This window comes from Mustela putorius, unplaced genomic scaffold (genome assembly GCF_011764305.1).
Source record: "Mustela putorius furo isolate JIRA1106 unplaced genomic scaffold, ASM1176430v1.1 tig00003854_pilon_pilon_pilon, whole genome shotgun sequence".
In the NCBI taxonomy this organism is placed as follows: domain Eukaryota; kingdom Metazoa; phylum Chordata; class Mammalia; order Carnivora; family Mustelidae; genus Mustela; species Mustela putorius.
The window spans coordinates 6,097,004-6,115,250 of NW_025422006.1; the positions used below are offsets into that span (position 1 = coordinate 6,097,004).

General features: G+C 46.3%; 1 protein-coding gene across 2 annotated transcripts in view; it reads right to left on the reverse strand.

Moving 5' to 3' along the window:
• The window catches only part of DMRT1 (doublesex and mab-3 related transcription factor 1), a 107,182-nt gene that overhangs the window by 51,381 nt on the left and 37,554 nt on the right, over positions 1 to 18,247 (reverse strand). For both annotated transcript variants that reach the window (XM_045065114.1, XM_004766204.3), the window contains exon 3: positions 12,826 to 13,109. In XM_045065114.1, the coding sequence (XP_044921049.1) occupies positions 12,826 to 13,109 (284 nt within the window). The remainder of the gene's footprint in view (positions 1 to 12,825; positions 13,110 to 18,247) is intronic.

The following is an 18,247-nucleotide window of genomic DNA, read 5'->3' on the forward strand; positions in this document are numbered from 1 at the left end:
GAATGCCAACAGAAAACACAGCTTCAGCAAAGTAGCTGGTGGAAAAGGGCGTGGAAAGTCTGCATTTTGAGAACCAGGCTGGTAACTCTCGACACAGGACTCCCCGTTTCGGCGATTATGGTGAGTCTCTGAAATCATTATAACCCCTCTTCAGCAAGGCGGTGGGGGCTTGTGACAGCGACTTTCTTTCTTTCTTTCTTTTTTAAGATTTTATTTATTTATTTGACAGAGAGCGATCACAAGTTAGCAGAGAGGCAGGCAGAGAGAGAGGGGGGAGGAGGAAGCAGGCTCCCCGCCAAACAGAAAACCCTACTCGGCGCTTGATCTCAGGACCCTGAGACCACAATCTGAGCCTAAATCAAAAGCCTCAACCCACTGAGCCACCCAGGCACCCCTCATGGCGACTTTCTTAAAGTAATTTTCTTGAGAAAATGGTTGGTTTTTTTTTAAGATTTTATTTATTTGACAGATAGAGATTGCAAGTAGGCAGAGAGGCAGGCAGAGAGAGAGGGAGAGAGGAGGAAGCAGGCTCCCTGCTGAGCAGAGAGCCCGATGCGGGACTCGATCCCAGAACCCTGGGATCATGACCTGAGCCAAAGGCAGAGGCTTTAACCCACTGAGCCACCCAGGCACCCCGAGAAAATGTTGGTTCTTGACCACAGGACGAATGGACTTTCAGAGGAGGAAAGGAAAGAAAAATTGAGTAAATTCACTGAGAGATGCTAGAGAGACCTGTCCTCTCTGCTCTCTGGGAGTCCTCACAGTGAAATAATCATTAACATAAGGAGAACCAACAGCTCAGGGGGATGAAGTGACCAGCTTCCACTCATAAAGAGATTAAACAGAGAAGCAGGATACAAACAGAGCAAGTCCGCCTTGGAAGCTTCTCCACTAGCCCTAGCCGCCCTACCCGCTGTAAGTTAAGACGTCTGATTATAAAGACCTCCTCACTACCTTTGGCTTTTACCAGTTCTTCTGTGTTTTCCCTGCTTCAAGATCAAATAAGAAACTTTTTGGTAGGGGCTGTGCGGAGGGGGAACGTCTGAAAATGAGAGGAAAATGAGCCTATAATCACACATTTGGGAACTTTGATTTTAGGACCGAAAGTGTTAGAGGCATCCATATCTGTTCCCATCTTGATGGACAAACTTAATTAACCTTTGCTACTCTGTTCCAACCTACTGTTTTAGACAAAACTAGTGACCCACAAACAATATGTTACCATCAGAATCTCAATGGCTGTGACATCAAGAGATATAGCCCTATCAGCATTATCGGGAAATAAGCCACTTGGATTAGCTGCTCTAAGAAATATGGATTATATTCATGTCACACATGAGCTGTCAGAAACATTAGGATACTTTTAGCATAAATCAGCAGTGTGAAGGGTATCTTATGAGTACTGAACATGACAGACTGCTTGGAGGGCAAGGGGAGACTGTCTGGGGCCTGCTTCTACACGCGAGCACACGCACAGACACACACTTCACCTGAGCTGGTATGAAAAATTCAAAGGCAGGCTGCTGAGGGGTGATGGGTCTGCCCAACTCCCCCTGGGTTAGCGGTATGGAAGGGCCACTCCAAGACTGTGATGGACAGCCCACCTCTAAGTAACCAAAATGACACAAGAATGACCAGAAATCTATTTCCCTGAAGTGTACAGAAGAGGGAGTGGCAGGAGAGGGGACAGGATGGGGAGCCACAGAACCATGCTGAAGGACAATAAACTCCGAGATTTAAATTTGGTTAATCTTATGAAGACATAAGAGTCTCCACTTTCTCTAGTATAACCAGTCTCGGAAAACATCACCTAAGGTATGTTACATCCTCTAAGATCTGATAAGACCTATCCTAAGTTATAAGAAAACATCATATAATACCTGTCAAGGCTTCTTGCAGGGAAAACCAAGAATGTGAGCTGCCCTACTAGGAAGGCAGAGATATAAGGGAACAGATGTGCCCTCTGCAGTCAGGTAAACCTTGGCTCAAAGCCAACCCCACGCTCAGCAGATATGTGATCCTGGCAAGTTACTTCCTCTCCCTGAGTGTCCATCTTCTTACCCACAGATGTGGTAGCAATCCCTGAGGGTTGCCTGCTGAACAGACAGCAGATATGAAGTGCTCAGACTGTAAGGCTGTTCAACACCGGTCCTGCTGCACCTTCTCCCTCCCTTCCCCCAACGGGTGCACTAGCGGGATGGCAATGTTCCCACTCCAGGACCCCTCTTTTGTGGTGCCCCTTCCCAGGTATGCCAGGAGTCTGCTAAAAAAGAGGGAGACAGACAAACCTTTTTATCACATACATAAGTTTTTTAAGTATATGGATCTTTGGCTTGGTATTTGAAAGAAAACTCCCTTCTCAGAATTTTTTCTACTTTTCAAATCGTAAAAATTTGGAAACCCCACTCCAGATGCTACCCTGCCTCTGTTACATACAGAGTGAGAGAAAAAGAGCAAGAGCAAAGAATGTGCCTTCACATTTTTCAGAGCCCATACCATTACTCAAGACGGGATTATTTTGTTCTCCTGCATTCTCCCAGGACTGGTTGATAAGAATGACTAACTGCCAAAAAGAATGCTCATGAGAAGGAATGAGATGAAGAGATGTAAAAAACAAAATAAGGACATAATCCCTTTTCCCCGGTTTCTCTTTCTTATGAACCCCCTCGCCAGAGGCTGTGCATGACCAGGGTGATGCCCACAGGGCCCTGGGAGCAACCTGTCCTGGGGGTGCTCAGACCGGGGGTCTCCTCTCTGCAGAGAGCGGTTAAAAATTAATAAAAGTCACTGGGCACCTGGGTGGATCGTTGGTTAAGCACCCAACCGGATTTTGGCTCAGGTCATGATCTCAAGGCTTGTGGGATCCCATGTTGGGATTTGTGCTCAGCAGGGAGTCTGCCTGAGATCCTCTCTCCCTGCCCCTGTTCCCCCACCCCCACGCTCTCTTACTCTAAAATGACTTAAAAAAAAAAAAAAAAAAAGGTAGTAAAACTCGTTTAAGTCAATCTGCTTTGAATTGTCACCATCCAGTGGCCGTTCTCAACAACAGCGGTGATGAGACCCCAGCCTCCCCCCGCCCCCGCACACCACTGCACAGGGACGACATCTCCACTGCCCTCCTCAGGAGAGCTCCAGGTTCAGTCACAGCAGCACCTGAGAACTCCGTATGTCCTCTGGTACTCCTGTAATCCACTTCCCTGCGACCTATCCCTGGGGGTGGTAAGCGAGGCTAGCACAGTGCCAGGGGCAGAGCTGGGACTCAGTACATGAACGGTAATGATGAATGGGTGAATGCATTTCTCATACACTCTCTGTAATATGGTGGAGATTTTTGGGGGAAGATTTTATTAAGTAACCTTTATACCCAACAATGTGCGGCTCAAACTTAAAACCTCAAGATCAAGAGTAACACATTCTACCAATCCAGCCGGCCAACCAGGTGCCCCAGAGATGTTTTGTGACCCTGTTCTCTCAACCTTTCTACTGTCATATTCCTAATACAGTTTTCTAAAAATAGGGCAAACTAGCCTCTCCCATGCATTCCCTTGATTTCGGTCTTTATTTCAATTAAGGAGGGACACTTAGCAAGCCATATAAAATGGGCTTGCAAGAAATTTGAGCCTCACCCAGCCATGTACTTAAACACTCTGAAAAGCAGCTGATTTTGCATCACATTCACATTACTTAGGAAAAAATGTAAGCTAAAAGGGCAAATATAAACAGATAAGATTTTGGCCATTAGCCCAACCAAATCAAACCTGAAAGCTTTTAAGAACTGTGATCTAATTATCTGATGTTCAAGCAGACTACAGAATCCCCAAATTACTGGATTCTTTACTGACCTGGTGCTACTGTCTCAGAGATCAGGTTATGTAAAAATCTTGCAACAGACCAATAATGTATTTCTTTCTGCCCCCAACTGAATACAGAGCAGTCCCCGGGGTACCCCAGCACTGTGCAGGGTTTTCCAGCTCCATCCAGGTGACACTGAACTTGTGTTAGAACGGACATGAACCTGCATGTACCAGAGTCTTCCCAGGTTCCTAGACACCTGAGCCCCCCTAAACACGGGGGCTGCCTGGATGCTACTGGACTGCTCCCTGCAGGCTATCAAACAGCACCTCAGGATGATAAGGGCCCAGTCCCTGGTCAGCACTGCCCGCCCCCAGGGCCAGGTTTCCAGAGGCCACTTCTATCTCTTCTGTCATCTGCACCAAAACACTTGGCATAAATGCCCGCCCTGTGCCCTGCCGCCCTTAGGAGAGAACCCTCAGCCCACCTCTCACCATCTCTCCGGGTGCAGCTTCCAAAATGCCCACTGCCTCACTCAGCTCTGTTCAGGCCCAGAGCACACCCCCCCTCCCCGAGGCACCGATTCCTTCCCACAGTGCCCTCACTGCAGGCTCAGAAGCATGAAGGCCACGAAGCCTTCATCATCTTTGAGACAAATCAGCAAGTCCTTCAAGAAGGAAGCAATAAACCCCAGATGCTGACCACCATGCCCATCGCTGATGATTGCTGAGAGGCAGGGAGTGGGGGCTGCACTCATGCAGGCCTCAGGGCTCGTGCTGCCTGCAGGAGCAGGACTGTGCTGAGAAGGCCCCTGAGGGCCGGAGCCATTATCCTCTCCTTCCAAGAGAAGAATCTTGGGAGGAGGTATGCTTCAGAAAGGTATAAATGCGACGAAGATTTGACAGGCTTCTGAAGGGGAAGTTCACAGCAAAGGCAAGGTAGCCCCAAACTTGGAGAAGCCGCATGCCTTCCCTTCTCTGGCTTTAAACTTCCTGAGGTCTGTGGGGACTTCTGTGTTTCCTTAAAGAGAAGATTCTCTGAGACTGACCCCCTGACCTGGCCGAGTCCTGAGTCCTCACTGAGCCAGACAGCAGAGCCTACCTGGGGTTCATGGGAAGGAGTCCCACAAAATGCTGGATGTTCACAGAGCTGCCGCAGAAAGGAAGAAGGAGACTAAACCACTCTGTCCGCAAAGAGTTAAGCAGCGTGTAAAGTGGACACAATCCCTAAAAGCAGCAGCAGAAGACCCAGGGAACCCTGCTGTTGTCATGGTGACACACAGTGACTGACGCAGAGGTTTCCAGACTCTCTATGGACCGCAGGCTCGTAAGATGGAGAAGAGACAGAGACGGCGAGGGGCAGGGATGGTGCTGAGTGAGGGCATTTACACAAAAGAAATCCTGCCACCTCATAGAATCATTTTATTTTCACAAAACGTTGGAGAGCATAGTCTCAATAAAAACAATTAAAAAAATGTTTTGTTAAGGTAAGCTCTTCGCCCAGTGTGGGATTTGAACTCACGACCCTGAGATAAAGAGTTGCATGCTCTACCGGCTGAGCCAGCCAGGCGCCCCTAAAAGCAATTTTTTGAATTGAGTAATTGAGCTTTATGAAAAATTCCCTTGTCCTTCTTTTCTCATTTCTCTGTAAAAACCAGCACAGGTAACAACAACCCTCATGGAGGACAGTGAAGCACTAGACACATTCCCAGTAAAATAAGATGACTCTAATATCCGCTGCAGGTATCGGAACTGAATAATGCACCAGGAACATATATGAGAACTGGGAGCATCCGGGGGGAAACAGCAGTACCACCATTTTTCTGCATCTATCCTGGATACCCCAAAATAAGCAACAACAAAATGATCAAAACTACAGATTTCACGGAAGTGGTCAGATACGAAATAAATATACCCCATCTCCCCAGAACCTGTCACACTTTCAATCAACATGAACTTAAATCTCTCTAATTCTCCTTTAAAAACCAAATAAAGGTTGTTAGCCCTAACAGCCTCAGGCAAATACTGAATCTATTGAAATTACCTTTTCCTAAGGAAAGAAACTGCTTGAAATATTTTAAATGGTATCTGCTCTCACAAACTCTCCTTGTGTGTGTGCTGGCAAACTTTGCTGGTGTTTCTTTCTTGAGAAAACAGGCAGTCCGCGTCCACCCACCAACAGACAGGGGCCAATACCCAGCTTGCTCTAAGAGGAGAGGCGTCGGCTAGTTTTACCGGCTGGCATGGGACAGTTTGGAGAAGGCAGCCCCGGCAATCACAAGACTTGTTTGGGGAGAGAGACCCTGAGCAAGGGTAGAGGGCCCAGTGCCGGGTCCTGGCTCCCCTGTACCCAGCCGAGTTCCACTGATCCCTTCAGCCTCCTCAGCTCAGACCTAACCTGGAATCTGAGGTGGCCAGATGTGTGTCACCCTGGGATCCCTGATGGTACAGCTTGGTGGCCCGGGGCAAACAAAGAATGGATCTCAAGTCTGTTAAACCTTAAAAGCTGACATGGATTTTACATTCTACTTCCTTTTCTCTGAACACTGTTTTTTAGGTTTAAGAGTATTTTAAAATACTGACTGTTGGGGCGCCTGGGTGGCTCGGTGGGTTAAGCCGCTGCCTTCGGCTCAGGTCATGATCTCGGGGTCCTGGGATCGAGTCCCACATCGGGCTCTCTGCTCAGAGGGAGCCTGCTTCCCTCTCTCTCTCTCTCTCTGCCTGCCTCTCTGTCTACTTGTGATTTCTCTCTGTCAGATGGATAAATAAAATCTTTAAAAAAAAAAAAAAAAAAAAAAATACTGACTGTTAATGAGAACTGTCTCCCTGGGAACAAGAGCCAGATTTAAGCCACCCGCACCCCCACTGGGCCCTCCTGTGGGACTTCTAGGAGGTGGGGAGGGGCTGCTGGCTGCCCCCACATAGCGCAAGCTCCAGAAGTCACTTCCTCTTAATCTTTTCGCTAACATGTTGTTCTGATGCTGAGCAACTCGAATGAAAAGAGGAGGCAGTGTGAAAAGGGCCCCATGGGGCTGCTTGTTGTAGGACCTAGACCATCAAAGTGCAGGGGCTTCTGTAAGGCCCTGCGTGGCCCTGCTGCACTCCCCCTCCCATGGAAGGTGCTAGAGGGCCATCCCAGGAATGCTCACAAGGGGGCACCTTCTCCAAGCTCCAAGCTCCAGATGCTGGAATCAGCTTTCCTTCCTGCTTGTAGCTCAGTTTCAAACACAGGGCTACTTAGATGACCCTCAAGTTCCTGCCTGTCACTTTGTCCAGGTGACAACAGCACGATTCCCCCCCAAGACCTGCATTTCGCATGTTTGTCTGATTCAGTGGCAGATACCTACCACACAGCAGGCTCTCCGTGCCTGCTTATCTAATAAGCGAACACACCCAGTGAGAGGCATCAGCATACATGGGCTAAGACACTTCAGATTGGGCCCAAAATAACCACCTGAATGAACAAAATCACCCGCATTGCCACTGTGACCGCACCAGAACTGTGTTCCAAATGGGAGTCTGCCTGGGAGTCTACACATTGGTGGCCCCAGCTTCTGCAAAGCAATCCAGAGGCCGCCTGCCAGAGGGACAGAAAGGAGACCCCAGTCCTCCCGTATTTATTTCTGCTCACTTGATATGTACCTCTCCCTTGTCAACCTGGTACAACATGTTTATTTAAGAGATAATGTTGCTGTGGAGGAGTGCACAAGGCAATAAACAGCTTTTGCAGGCAATTAAATGCAGAAGTGAAATTGAGCTGCTGGTCAGCGGAACTAGCCATTCATCGTGAGTCTGTTCCAGTGTCACAAATGTTATTCCTGTTTCACAGCAGGACAGGAATCTGTGATTGGGTCACAAATCTCCAGAGGCTGGAGGCAGACCCTGAGGTGATTACAGCAGCTCTCAGCATGCAGGGCATGCACACAAAAGAGGCCTGAGATGCTGGGATGTTGACTTACTACGCTGCTCTATTTCTTTTAGTAGATTTTGCACTTAGTAGGTGCTCAATAAATATTTGTGGCTTGCTTGATTTTATAGGGACACCTACCGGAAGCCTCAGCTTTACAATAAAAAGTGAATGATTTCTTTCTGCAAGTAACTCAAGGCCCTCCCTACTGATCTCTTAGAAGACTAGCTTTAAAAAATGATGCTGATCTGCAGTTCTGTCAGTTCTTTCTAGGAGTCAAAAAGGCAGCTCTTTGTTGAGAAACGTGTCCTGCTCCCTCAACACACACTGATCCACCGAACAACAAGGGGAGGAGGATAACAAACAGAACCGTGGCTTGCTCTGGCGAGGAGTGAGGCAGGAAGTCAGCTCCTAGCAGCAAGGCAAGAAGGTAGATAGAGGAGATGCTGCCAAAGGTTTGGGCCCTTGAGGCGGAGCCAGGGTCTGACCAAGAGAAGATGCAGACAGGAGAAGCTAGCGTGGGGCTCTCCAGATGCACATGTGGGACACCTGCCACAAAGGAGATGAAGAACATGACGACAGGCATGGGAGCACCCACATGCTGCCCTCCCCTAGGAAGCTTCCACCAGGAGGGCACAGGGCATGGCCCAAAGAACAGAGCCAGGGCACCTTTCCGAAACTGTGGGGCCACAGCTCAGATGGCTGTTCCATACACGCCTGCCCTAACAACTTGGTTTAGGAAGTGAGTCGTCCAGGGCGCCTGGGTGGCTCAATCATTAAGAGTCTATCTTCTGCTCAGGTCATGATCCCAGGGTCCTGGGATCAAGTCGCACATCGGTCCCTGCTCAGTGGGAAGCCTGCTTCTCCCTCCCCTACTCTCCCTGCTTGTGTTCCCTCTCTCGTTGTCTCTCTCTCTGTGTCAAATAAATAAATAAATAAATAAATAGAATCTTTTAAAAAAACAAAAGGAGTGAGTGATCCAGTTCTTATAAATAGCAGTAACACTTACTACTTGTAAGTACTGCTTGAAGGTGTTCACTATTTAATTAATACTTCTCTATAACTTACACATCTTAAACGTATGTTGCATCATTATAATCATTGTCTAGGCTTTTGGTTTTCTCTTTGCTAAGTGGAACACATTCTTTCTCCCCCAACCCTGATAAAAATTATTCCCAATACTTTCATACTTGGCCCCTACTCACATGTAAGTCTTTTAACAGCAACTAAAATGTGCCTTATGTATTCTGTATCTTGTTACAGAGGGGATCTGAGATAACTAAGTAAAATACATATGAACAGAAGACTAAAAATGGGTAGATTTTAAAAAAATAATGCTTAATGGAAACAGGTCACTGTGGTTCACGCTGGCATGGCCCTTGGTGTGCATAGAAGCTTCCCCATGCAGTAATCTCCTCACTGCAGGTGCACTACCACTGCGTATCCAGGCAACAATGAAGGCAGGACTATGCCCACTTCACAGACAAAAACACAGAGATTCAAAGGCTGTTTTGTATTTTGCTCAAAGCTTCAAGAACAGTTGAATCACACATTAGAAACAAATACAGATGTTCCAGCACGAGACTCCAGGTTCCTCTAATCCAACAGACCTAGCTGTCAGTCCAGCCTCTGCCATCACTGACTGTGGGTACAGAGTGAATCCTTTCTGCTCTGGATCTCCATTTTCTCTGCAGCAGGATGGGCTGAACTGGAACCGAACAGGACCCACTGCAGCTCTGATCGTCACTGGCTTGATGGTCACCTGACACTTTACAAACTGATGGCTTGCATCTCTATAGGCTCTTGCATTTTATTTTATTTTTTTAGATTTTTATTTATTTATTTGACAGACAGAGAAATTACAAGTAGGCAGAGAGGCAGGCAGAGAGAGAGGGAGAAACAGGCTCCCCGCTGAGCAGAGAGGCCAATGCAGGGCTCGATCCCAGGACCCTGAGATCATGACCTGAGCCGAAGGCAGAGGCTAAACCCATTGAGCCACCCAGGCGCCCCAGCTCTTGCATTTTAGATGTTAGGAGTTTATTTCCAAAAGAACTACTTTTTGCGGGTCTCACACCAAAGTTGTAAGTCAAGCTTGTGTTTATATCTGGTCATAAGGTTAATCCAGACTCCTACGGCATCAGACTTAGAAGGAATGGAGAAGCCCTATGGTCAAGTTCCCTTGTCGCAATCATTAGGATCATTTTCTAGGTTACAGACACATTGCCAGGTGCACCTAAATATGCTTTACTGATAATCATAGTCAAAGGAAAGTTGTATGCAGATTCCAAAAACAACTTTCAAACAGCAGGGAACTCAGCATATTTTAAACACTTAACTGCCAAGATAACATATTTCAGGAAAGCTTCAGAGGTCCCATTCTCAGCCATCTGAAGTAACCACACATCCATACCACTCTAGAAGTTTCTGCCTAATTCCAACCTCCATGAGTGAAGAAAGAAAATCAGAAGAGCGTTCCAAGAAGATCCCCAGTAAAAAGCAAAGCACTTGGGTAGAAATTCTAAGCCCAAAAGAACTAAACAGGGTGGACTTAATGTTCATATTAATTGATGGTGGTTTCCGTGGCCCTGAGTTTTTGGCAGACCCAACAGTAACTAGTGCTGAGAAACACTGTGGAGCCAGAACTCCAGCTCTCCTGTCTGGTGCTGTGTGACCTTAGCTAAGTCAGCCCTGAGTCTCAATGTCCTTCTCTCTAAAGAGGAGACAACATGATCTGCTTCCTGAGGCCATGAGGAGGACTCACTGGCCAGCAAAAACTGGCTGTCATCACTGGTGCTATTACTTACTAAGAGGAATGGGAATCAACTACAGCAGCAGAAAAGGACCTGGTTCTGCAAAAATAATTTGTTCTATGAGAACAGATTACCAATGGCGACTGGCTAGGAAAGAAATTAAGCCCAGCCTCCTTAGAAAATAAACATATATGTTACACGATGTCTTGGCATCTCTCCTGGGCAGCTAACCAGGGAAACCTCTCTCCATAGGCGATGGTGCAAGAGAAAGCATGAATAGCCTCAAAGCTGCCTGGCCCCACAGGACGAAGAAAGTTTGGGCACAGTTCTTCCTTCCCGCTTTGCTAGCCAGGGTGCAGGAACTTGCCCTAGGGGTACTCTCTCCTTGCACATAGCACCTGAGATATCTCTCCAAGACCAGGCAAGGAAGATGGCTGAGGGAGCCTGTCTCCTCTTGGCTGTCCCTGGGAGGGAGGGACTTGGCAAGAGTCCTCCGAGGAAATCCAAGACCTCTGTCACTCCATTCCCAGGTTTTCCAGGTGGAGTAAGAAGACATTAGGGTGTCAAGCATCATACGCCAGCTCCCATCTTATGCCTGCTGAACGAATCTGATGAAGCAGATGTTACACTTCGCTCTAAAGCTGATCATGAGCTCACCAGCTTTCTCTCAGAACACACTTAAGATGTTTTTTGCTCATCCGTTTTCTCATAAGCAATAGGTTCACCTTCCTACTTTATCCTTAAAGCCTGGAAGTAGCCAGGAAACCAGGACACTTCAGTAGTAGTCCCTGCTTCCCAGAATCTATAGACTGCACTGTATTTTTGGTTTTTTGTTTTTTTCAGAATTACAAGATACATCTTTCTCCTTCCAGAGAAGAGAGTCTCTGATAGAAATCAACCTAAAACCTGCCCCTACTAATAAAGTCCAGCTGGCATGTGGAGAAGCTTGCAGGGGTCCAGGCTGACTGATCCATAAATCACTGTACTTCCTCTACCACGTGTTACTCTGAGTTCTCACACTCACAAGGCTGTAAGGTCTCTTCTTAAAAAGTAGGATTCTAAAAAATAAAATGTGTTGAAAACATGAAAATGTGTAGCCCAGCGGATTACAGCAGTCATACTGATGGGCTGAAGAGGTTTGATCCCGAACTGTAATGAGAGAATCCACAAAGTGGGGAAGCGTGAATATTAAGAACTTCCCCACACCTAAAAAATGCAAAATAGAATAGAATTGCTCAGAGGAAAAGTTCAACTCACATTTTTTTAAGGTGCACATAAGAAGGTCAAAGATTTGCCCTGAACTCCCAAATATGTCTCTCCACTGTGCTGGAAGCCCCACTGACAAAACCCGAACATGGTAAACATACCCAAAATACATTCTCCCACAATCATAACACTGAGGTCAGAGGGGGCTTGGCGGGGGTGAGTGTCAGCACCTGTGTGTCCACACTCCTGCAGCAGGGGGACCCAGCCTGGGAATGCTTTCCCTGCCTCCACCTGCCTCACACGTACTCTAGGATTGAAATGGTTAAAGCTGAAGAAGCAGGACAGCTTCTGGTACAACACTCCTTTCCTGACAATGCAAAACGCTTTCTTTTACCTGAGATGTTAATTTAAAAGTTCTTGGTTAGGGGTACCTGGGTGGCTCAGTAGTTAAGCGTCTGCCTTTGGCTCAGGTAATGATCCCAGGGTCCTGGGATCAAGCCCCACATTGGGCTCCCTGCTCAGCGGGAAGCCTGCTTCTCCCTCTCCCACTTCCCCTGCTTGTGTTCCCTCTCTAGCTGTCTCTCTGTATCAATTAAATAAATAAAATATTTTTAAAAAAATAAAAGTTCTTGGTTGTACACTGAGTATGACTGATGATCTTCATTTCCAACTTAAAAAAACAAAAACAAAAACAAAAACCAACAATTTGGCCCAGAATGACAGTGATCTAATTCCTTTTCTTACCTTGCTTCCACGGAAACATACAGATGATAACCCTTCTCCCTCCCAAGGTGCTAATTCATCACTAACATTACTGCCAGCCAGAAGGCTGCACCCACCATGTTCTAAGCTGCTCAAAGAAAGTGAGGATGATGAGCCTGGAGGGGGAGAGACCTCACACAGTGAACCCCTTGTGAATCTGACTCTACCCAACGGGGTCTTTATGTAAAATGATAGTGAAAAATAAAATGAAAAAAGTAAAACTTCAAATGCAAACGAATACAAGCATACTCCCTTACAATTCCTGCAGCCAATCTCTGGGGTCACATGACATCATGGGAGCGTGAACCCCTCACAACATTGGCATAACGTGCACACACATGTGTGAGCTGGTCATGGGTACGTCTGTGTGTGCTCTCGACACATCCAGTCGCTCTGGGTAATGCCTTACCTGCCACTGGTTTCCTGTCTGCCCAGGCACATAAGGTGCTGGGAGACTCCGAAGGCTGTTCTTCACGGGGGACCCGCCAAGGGGGCTTCCCACGTCCCCAGAAGAGGAATCCGCAGCCAAGGCCATGGAGTACTGCGGGTAATTGTACAGATTGTTGTAGTAAGGGAACAGAGATGGCTGGTAGAAGCTGCTGTAGTAGGTGGAGTCAGACACCAGGTCAGGTGTGTTCTCCACGTGCCCTCTGCTGGTGACAGCAGGAATATCCTGGATGACCATGCGTCCCTCTAGAAAGAAAGACAAAAAGACCATACAATATTAAATGCAGGAGCGGGGGTGAGGGGGCGGTCCACAAAACTTTTAACTCAAAACCCTGGCCACCTATGGCCTTCCTCATCTCCAAAGGGGTAGGGGAAGGGTCTGGAACACGCTGCTTCCTCCTAGGGCTGAAATACAGAATAAGTGTCTAAGGCTGGCCAAACGAGTAACACAGCTGGGCGACCCTTGCTGGTCAGTTCTTTTTACTGAGAATACCAAAAACATTTTACTAACATAAAGCTTGACCAGATTTAACTTCTCCCCAGAGAACCCTATTCTAACATCAAGAAATTAGAGAGCAACTCTAGTTAACTTGGCTGTCTGTATCATTTCTACAACAAAATTAATTGCACTTCCCTCTAAATAAATAGAAAAATCCCACTGCCCTAACTATAGCAGTCACACTGATATGTCAAAGAGCCAAAGTGAAAGGCTAAGAGTTGAAGCAAACATTGTTTCCTTCACTTCCTTCCACAGCGGATACTGTATCCTTCAGGAGTCTGGACAATGGTATATACTGGGGTAGACAAACTTCTTCTGTAAAAGGTCAGTTCGTAACTATTTCAGGCTTTGTGAGCCATTCAGCTGCAGAGTGGCTGTGTTGCAATAAAACTTTATTCATGAGCACAGACATTGGGCCGAAGCAACCTAAAGGCTACAGATTCTCAACCCTGGGTCTAGATATTAAATTGTGTCGATGGCAATAAACAAGCAGACTTCTAAGTCATCTCTCCAAAGCACATCCATTAAAGAATGTTCAAAGAGTGGGTCCACGTGCCTGAAATGGCCGCAAGGTGTCAGGATGCCCCTCCCCAGGGAGTCTACAGTCGAGGGTGAAACATGTGATGGGATTACAAATAACAGCAAGGATGATCACACAGGAAGACCCAGAAACTTTTATGGAAACCCAAAGACTGGGAAGATGACCTGCAGCCTAGACAGGATCACAGAGATCTTGGGGAAGAAAACTGTACACCAGCCGCCCTTTAATGGAGGAGCAGAAAGAGGCATCAACAAGGACAAAAGACTAGGAGCAGGAAAGGGGGAGGGCTTGGGAGTGCTGGACAGGGCAGTGGGGTTGAAGAACTGGGTGCAGGGAATGGGGAAAAGTGGAGCTGGAGTGAGGGGTGGGGAAGCCTCTTCAGACCCTGCAGGGTACGGCCGGTCCTCAGATGATTTCCAAGCCAGGAGCTCATGGCCGATCTGTGTTGCAGAGTGATTTACCTGCTGGCAGTCTTAGGACAAGCAGAAAGAGAACCCTGAAGTCTGCAAACTGAAGTGAGGGACCTGTGCCATGCATGGGGAGACACCTCAGCAGACCTGGAGGGGCGGTCTGGGGAGAGGGAGAAGCCTGGTGTGGCAAGGGAGAGGGAGATGGTGGGTTCTGCTGAATAGAGGAGATGCTGGAGGCACGTGCAGGCTACTGGGGAGGGTGAGAAAGTGCACTCCTGGCAGAGAGGAGGCTGACAGCAGGGATCCAGGCACCCAGGAGGTGCCGGCTGCCTCTGGGGAGAGGAGGAGGGAGTTGTTAAAAAACAGTGTGTTCTAGGAGAAGAGAAAGGATCTGGGGGTAGAACTGGGACAACGGAAGAAAGAACACAATGTCACACAGGCCAAAGTTGATGGGGATCCTGGAGGGGCCAGGATGCCTTGTCAACTGCAGCTAAGACATCAAGCAAATCAGTTCTGGAAAAGACCAACCGAGGACTAGGTAAGTCTTCAGGGCCTTGTGGTTTTTGCACAGTGGGAGGAGCAGGAGCTTCCAAGAGATCAAGGAGCAAGTAAACAATGAGACAGACAGACCACATGAGCACGGACAGCCTTCTCTTCACCAGAGTGCTGGTCTAGCAAGCAGGCAGCACGCCTCCGGGTTCACCTGCGCGTCCCCGTATCTAGCAGTTGCAGGTCATGCAGTGGTCAGTATTTGCAGAAGGGATCAAGGCGTAATGGTTTTCCGAGTAGCCAGGCATCAAAATAAATGTGAGGAAGACAGAGAAGCTCCTAATAAGTTGTTATCTCATTTTTAAACCACAGAGAAGGGTTGAGCATAGATAAGTGGGGAGAAGCCAGCAGACAGAAATTCCCCAGAGTCAACACATGGCCCAGAGCAGATGTTCAGATGTCCACTGGCTAAATGTGGAAGGGGAAAAAGAAAATATAAAAAAGGTACAAGTTCTGTTTTACAACCTCATTTCAAAGTCAGTACTAACGTCTCTTTTCTCTCAAAGAACACCAAATCCATCCCCTTAAGCTCCTGCCAATGTTCTGTCAATCCAATTTTCATTATAATTCTTCCCTTTCTTCTCTCCTCTTCCCAGATGGTGAGATGAGAAATTCCAGTTTTGTTATTCTACACCGCATCGAGAGAAGACCCATGCCTGTTCTCTCCTCCTGAACTCCCCTACTTTTTATTTTAAACACCAAACTCATGCCATAACAGGTGGTTTTCAGTAGCTAATTCAAGTGTTTAATGTTGTGTCTTCATTGGTTTCCTGATTAAATTAGCAATTTAAGTTTTACAAAAATGACAAGTTGTATGGGTATTTAAATCAGAGAATGAATAACATATACTTTTTAAAATTTTTTAAATTAGATTTACTTAACATATAGCCTATCATTAGTTTCAGGGGCAGAATTTAGTGATTTATCAGTTGGGTATAACGTCCAGAGCCCATTACATCACATGCCCTCCTTAATGCCCATCACCCAGTCACCCCAGCCTCCCCACATACCTCCCCTCCAGTAATCCTCAGTTTGTTTCCTAGAGTTAAGAGTCTCATATGGTTAGTCTCCCTCTCTATTTTTATCTTATTTTTCCTTCCTTTCCCCCATGTTCATCTGTTTCGTTTCTTAAATTCCACATGAGTGAAATCATATGGTATTTGTCTTTCTCTGACTTATTTTGCTTAGCATAACACCCTCTAGTTCCATCTATGTCATTGCAAATGGCAAGATTTCATTCTTTCTGATGGCTGCATACTAGTCCATTGTACGTATGTATGTACGTACATGCGTACGTACATATTTGTGTGTGTATATGTGTATATATACCACATTTTCTTTATCTGTTAATGGGACATCTGGGCTCTTTCCACAATTTGGTTATTATGGACATTGCTCTATAAACATTGGGGTGCACATGACCCTTTGAGTCACTATGTTTGTATCCTCTGCGATACAAGAATAAATACCTAGTAGTGCAGTGACTGGGACAGAGGAAAGTTTTATTTTTAATTTTCTGAGGAACTTCCATACTCTTTTCCAAAATGGCTGCCTCCGTTTGCATTCCCACCAACAGTGGAGGAGAGTCCCCTTTCTCTGCATCTGTTAGTTTCTGAGTTGTTCATTTTAGCCATTCTGACTGGTGGGAGGTATTATCTTGTTGCAGTTTTGATTTGTATTTCCCCAATGCCAAGCGATGCTGAGCGTTTTTCCATATGTCTGTTGGCCATTTGTATGTCTTCTTTGGAGAAATGTCTGTTCATGTCTTCTGCCCATTTCCTGACAAGATTTTTTGTTTTTTTGGGTGTTGAGTTTGATAAGTTCTTTATAGGTTTTGGATTCTAAGCCCTTTATCCGATATATCACGAATGACATTGTCTTAACCACTGTCACAAGCAGTGATGGGACATCCATACACAGTCTCAGACATTTAGGAAGGCATTTTAGATGTTCATCTGTGTCCCCGCAGTGAGAAACCTGGATACCCCTTACGACCTGCCCTTCAAAAGCAAGGGTTCTCAATACAGAAAACAAAGTACTTTAGTGGATAAAGAGTTCAATAGAACCCCAAGAACACTAGCATTCTACGGACACGGGTTCATGAATTTCTGCATCACAACTCAGTCAGGATCTTTCAGCAGGTCTCAGCTCTAACCAGCAACAAAATGATGCTGGTAATAATTCTCAAGGCAACAAGAGGATGGCCTGAACAAACTGCACAGGGAACCTCAAATGACATGCTATGTCAGGTCAGAGCAAGGATTTGCTTTGCTATAGCAGACTGTCATTAGCTACTGATGCCATCACTTCCCACCCACCCATATTTTATTTCTTCTTTCAGATATAGAATAAATTAAGATACATGTTGGAAAAGCTTCATTTCATACCAGTATTCAAATAATAAAAATCATTTGAGCTCTTTAAGAAGAGATGCCTTAATATTTTCCAATCCTAAAATGTTTAATTACTCTTAAGTGACATTTCAGGGATGCCTCGTGGCTCAGTTTGTTAAGCATCCAATTCTTGATGTGGCTCTGGTCATGATCTCAGAGTTGTGAGTATGGGCATGGAGCCTGCTTAGGTTTCTCTCTTTCCCTCTCCCTCTGCCCCTCACCCCCCACTCTCTCTCCCCCTCTCTTAAAGAAAAAAACAAAAAAAAAAGTGACACTTTAAAAAGCTCTAGGGACACATGGAATTACCAAACGCTATATCTTATAAATCACACATTTCATTTTCAAGTTCACATCAAAATTCTCGGTCAATGTTAAAAACAGCTTTATGACTCCCAGCCTTTATGCGCATGCTACTAGTACATGGAAATTTCCCAAGGTTGAAATAAACATCATATAGCAGGTGTCTAATCCAGCAGCGCTCAGAGTGTGTTCCTTGCACTGGCAGCATGCGTACCACCTGGGCACTTGCAGAAATGCAAACTCTCGGACCCCACTAGAGACCCACTGAATCGGAAACTCTGAAGGTTGGGCCCAGCCATCTTGAGCTTTAACAAAGCCCTCAGGAGGCTTCAATGCACTCAAAGATCGAGAATCACTGATCTATTTTAAAGATTCAAAGCAACTGCTCCATAAGTTATTCCTAAAGACGTGACCCCTGACTGCATTATTGTGACACTCCTTACTGGCTACCAAATAAGAGCAAGCAAATCAATACGACTCCCACCAAATCTCTGCAGAGCTCCAATCACAGGTGGTGTGTGTGCTGCGGCCAAATGGTTCCGATCCTCTTGGCCTACACCCAGCCTTTCTTCGTGTATTCTAACCACAAAAGCTTAACTCGATCTGAGCATCTATCCCCTTTGGAAAACTTTAATATTCTACATAGGGCTTCTGGAAAAATCAAGAGGAACAGTTAATATAGAAATCATTTA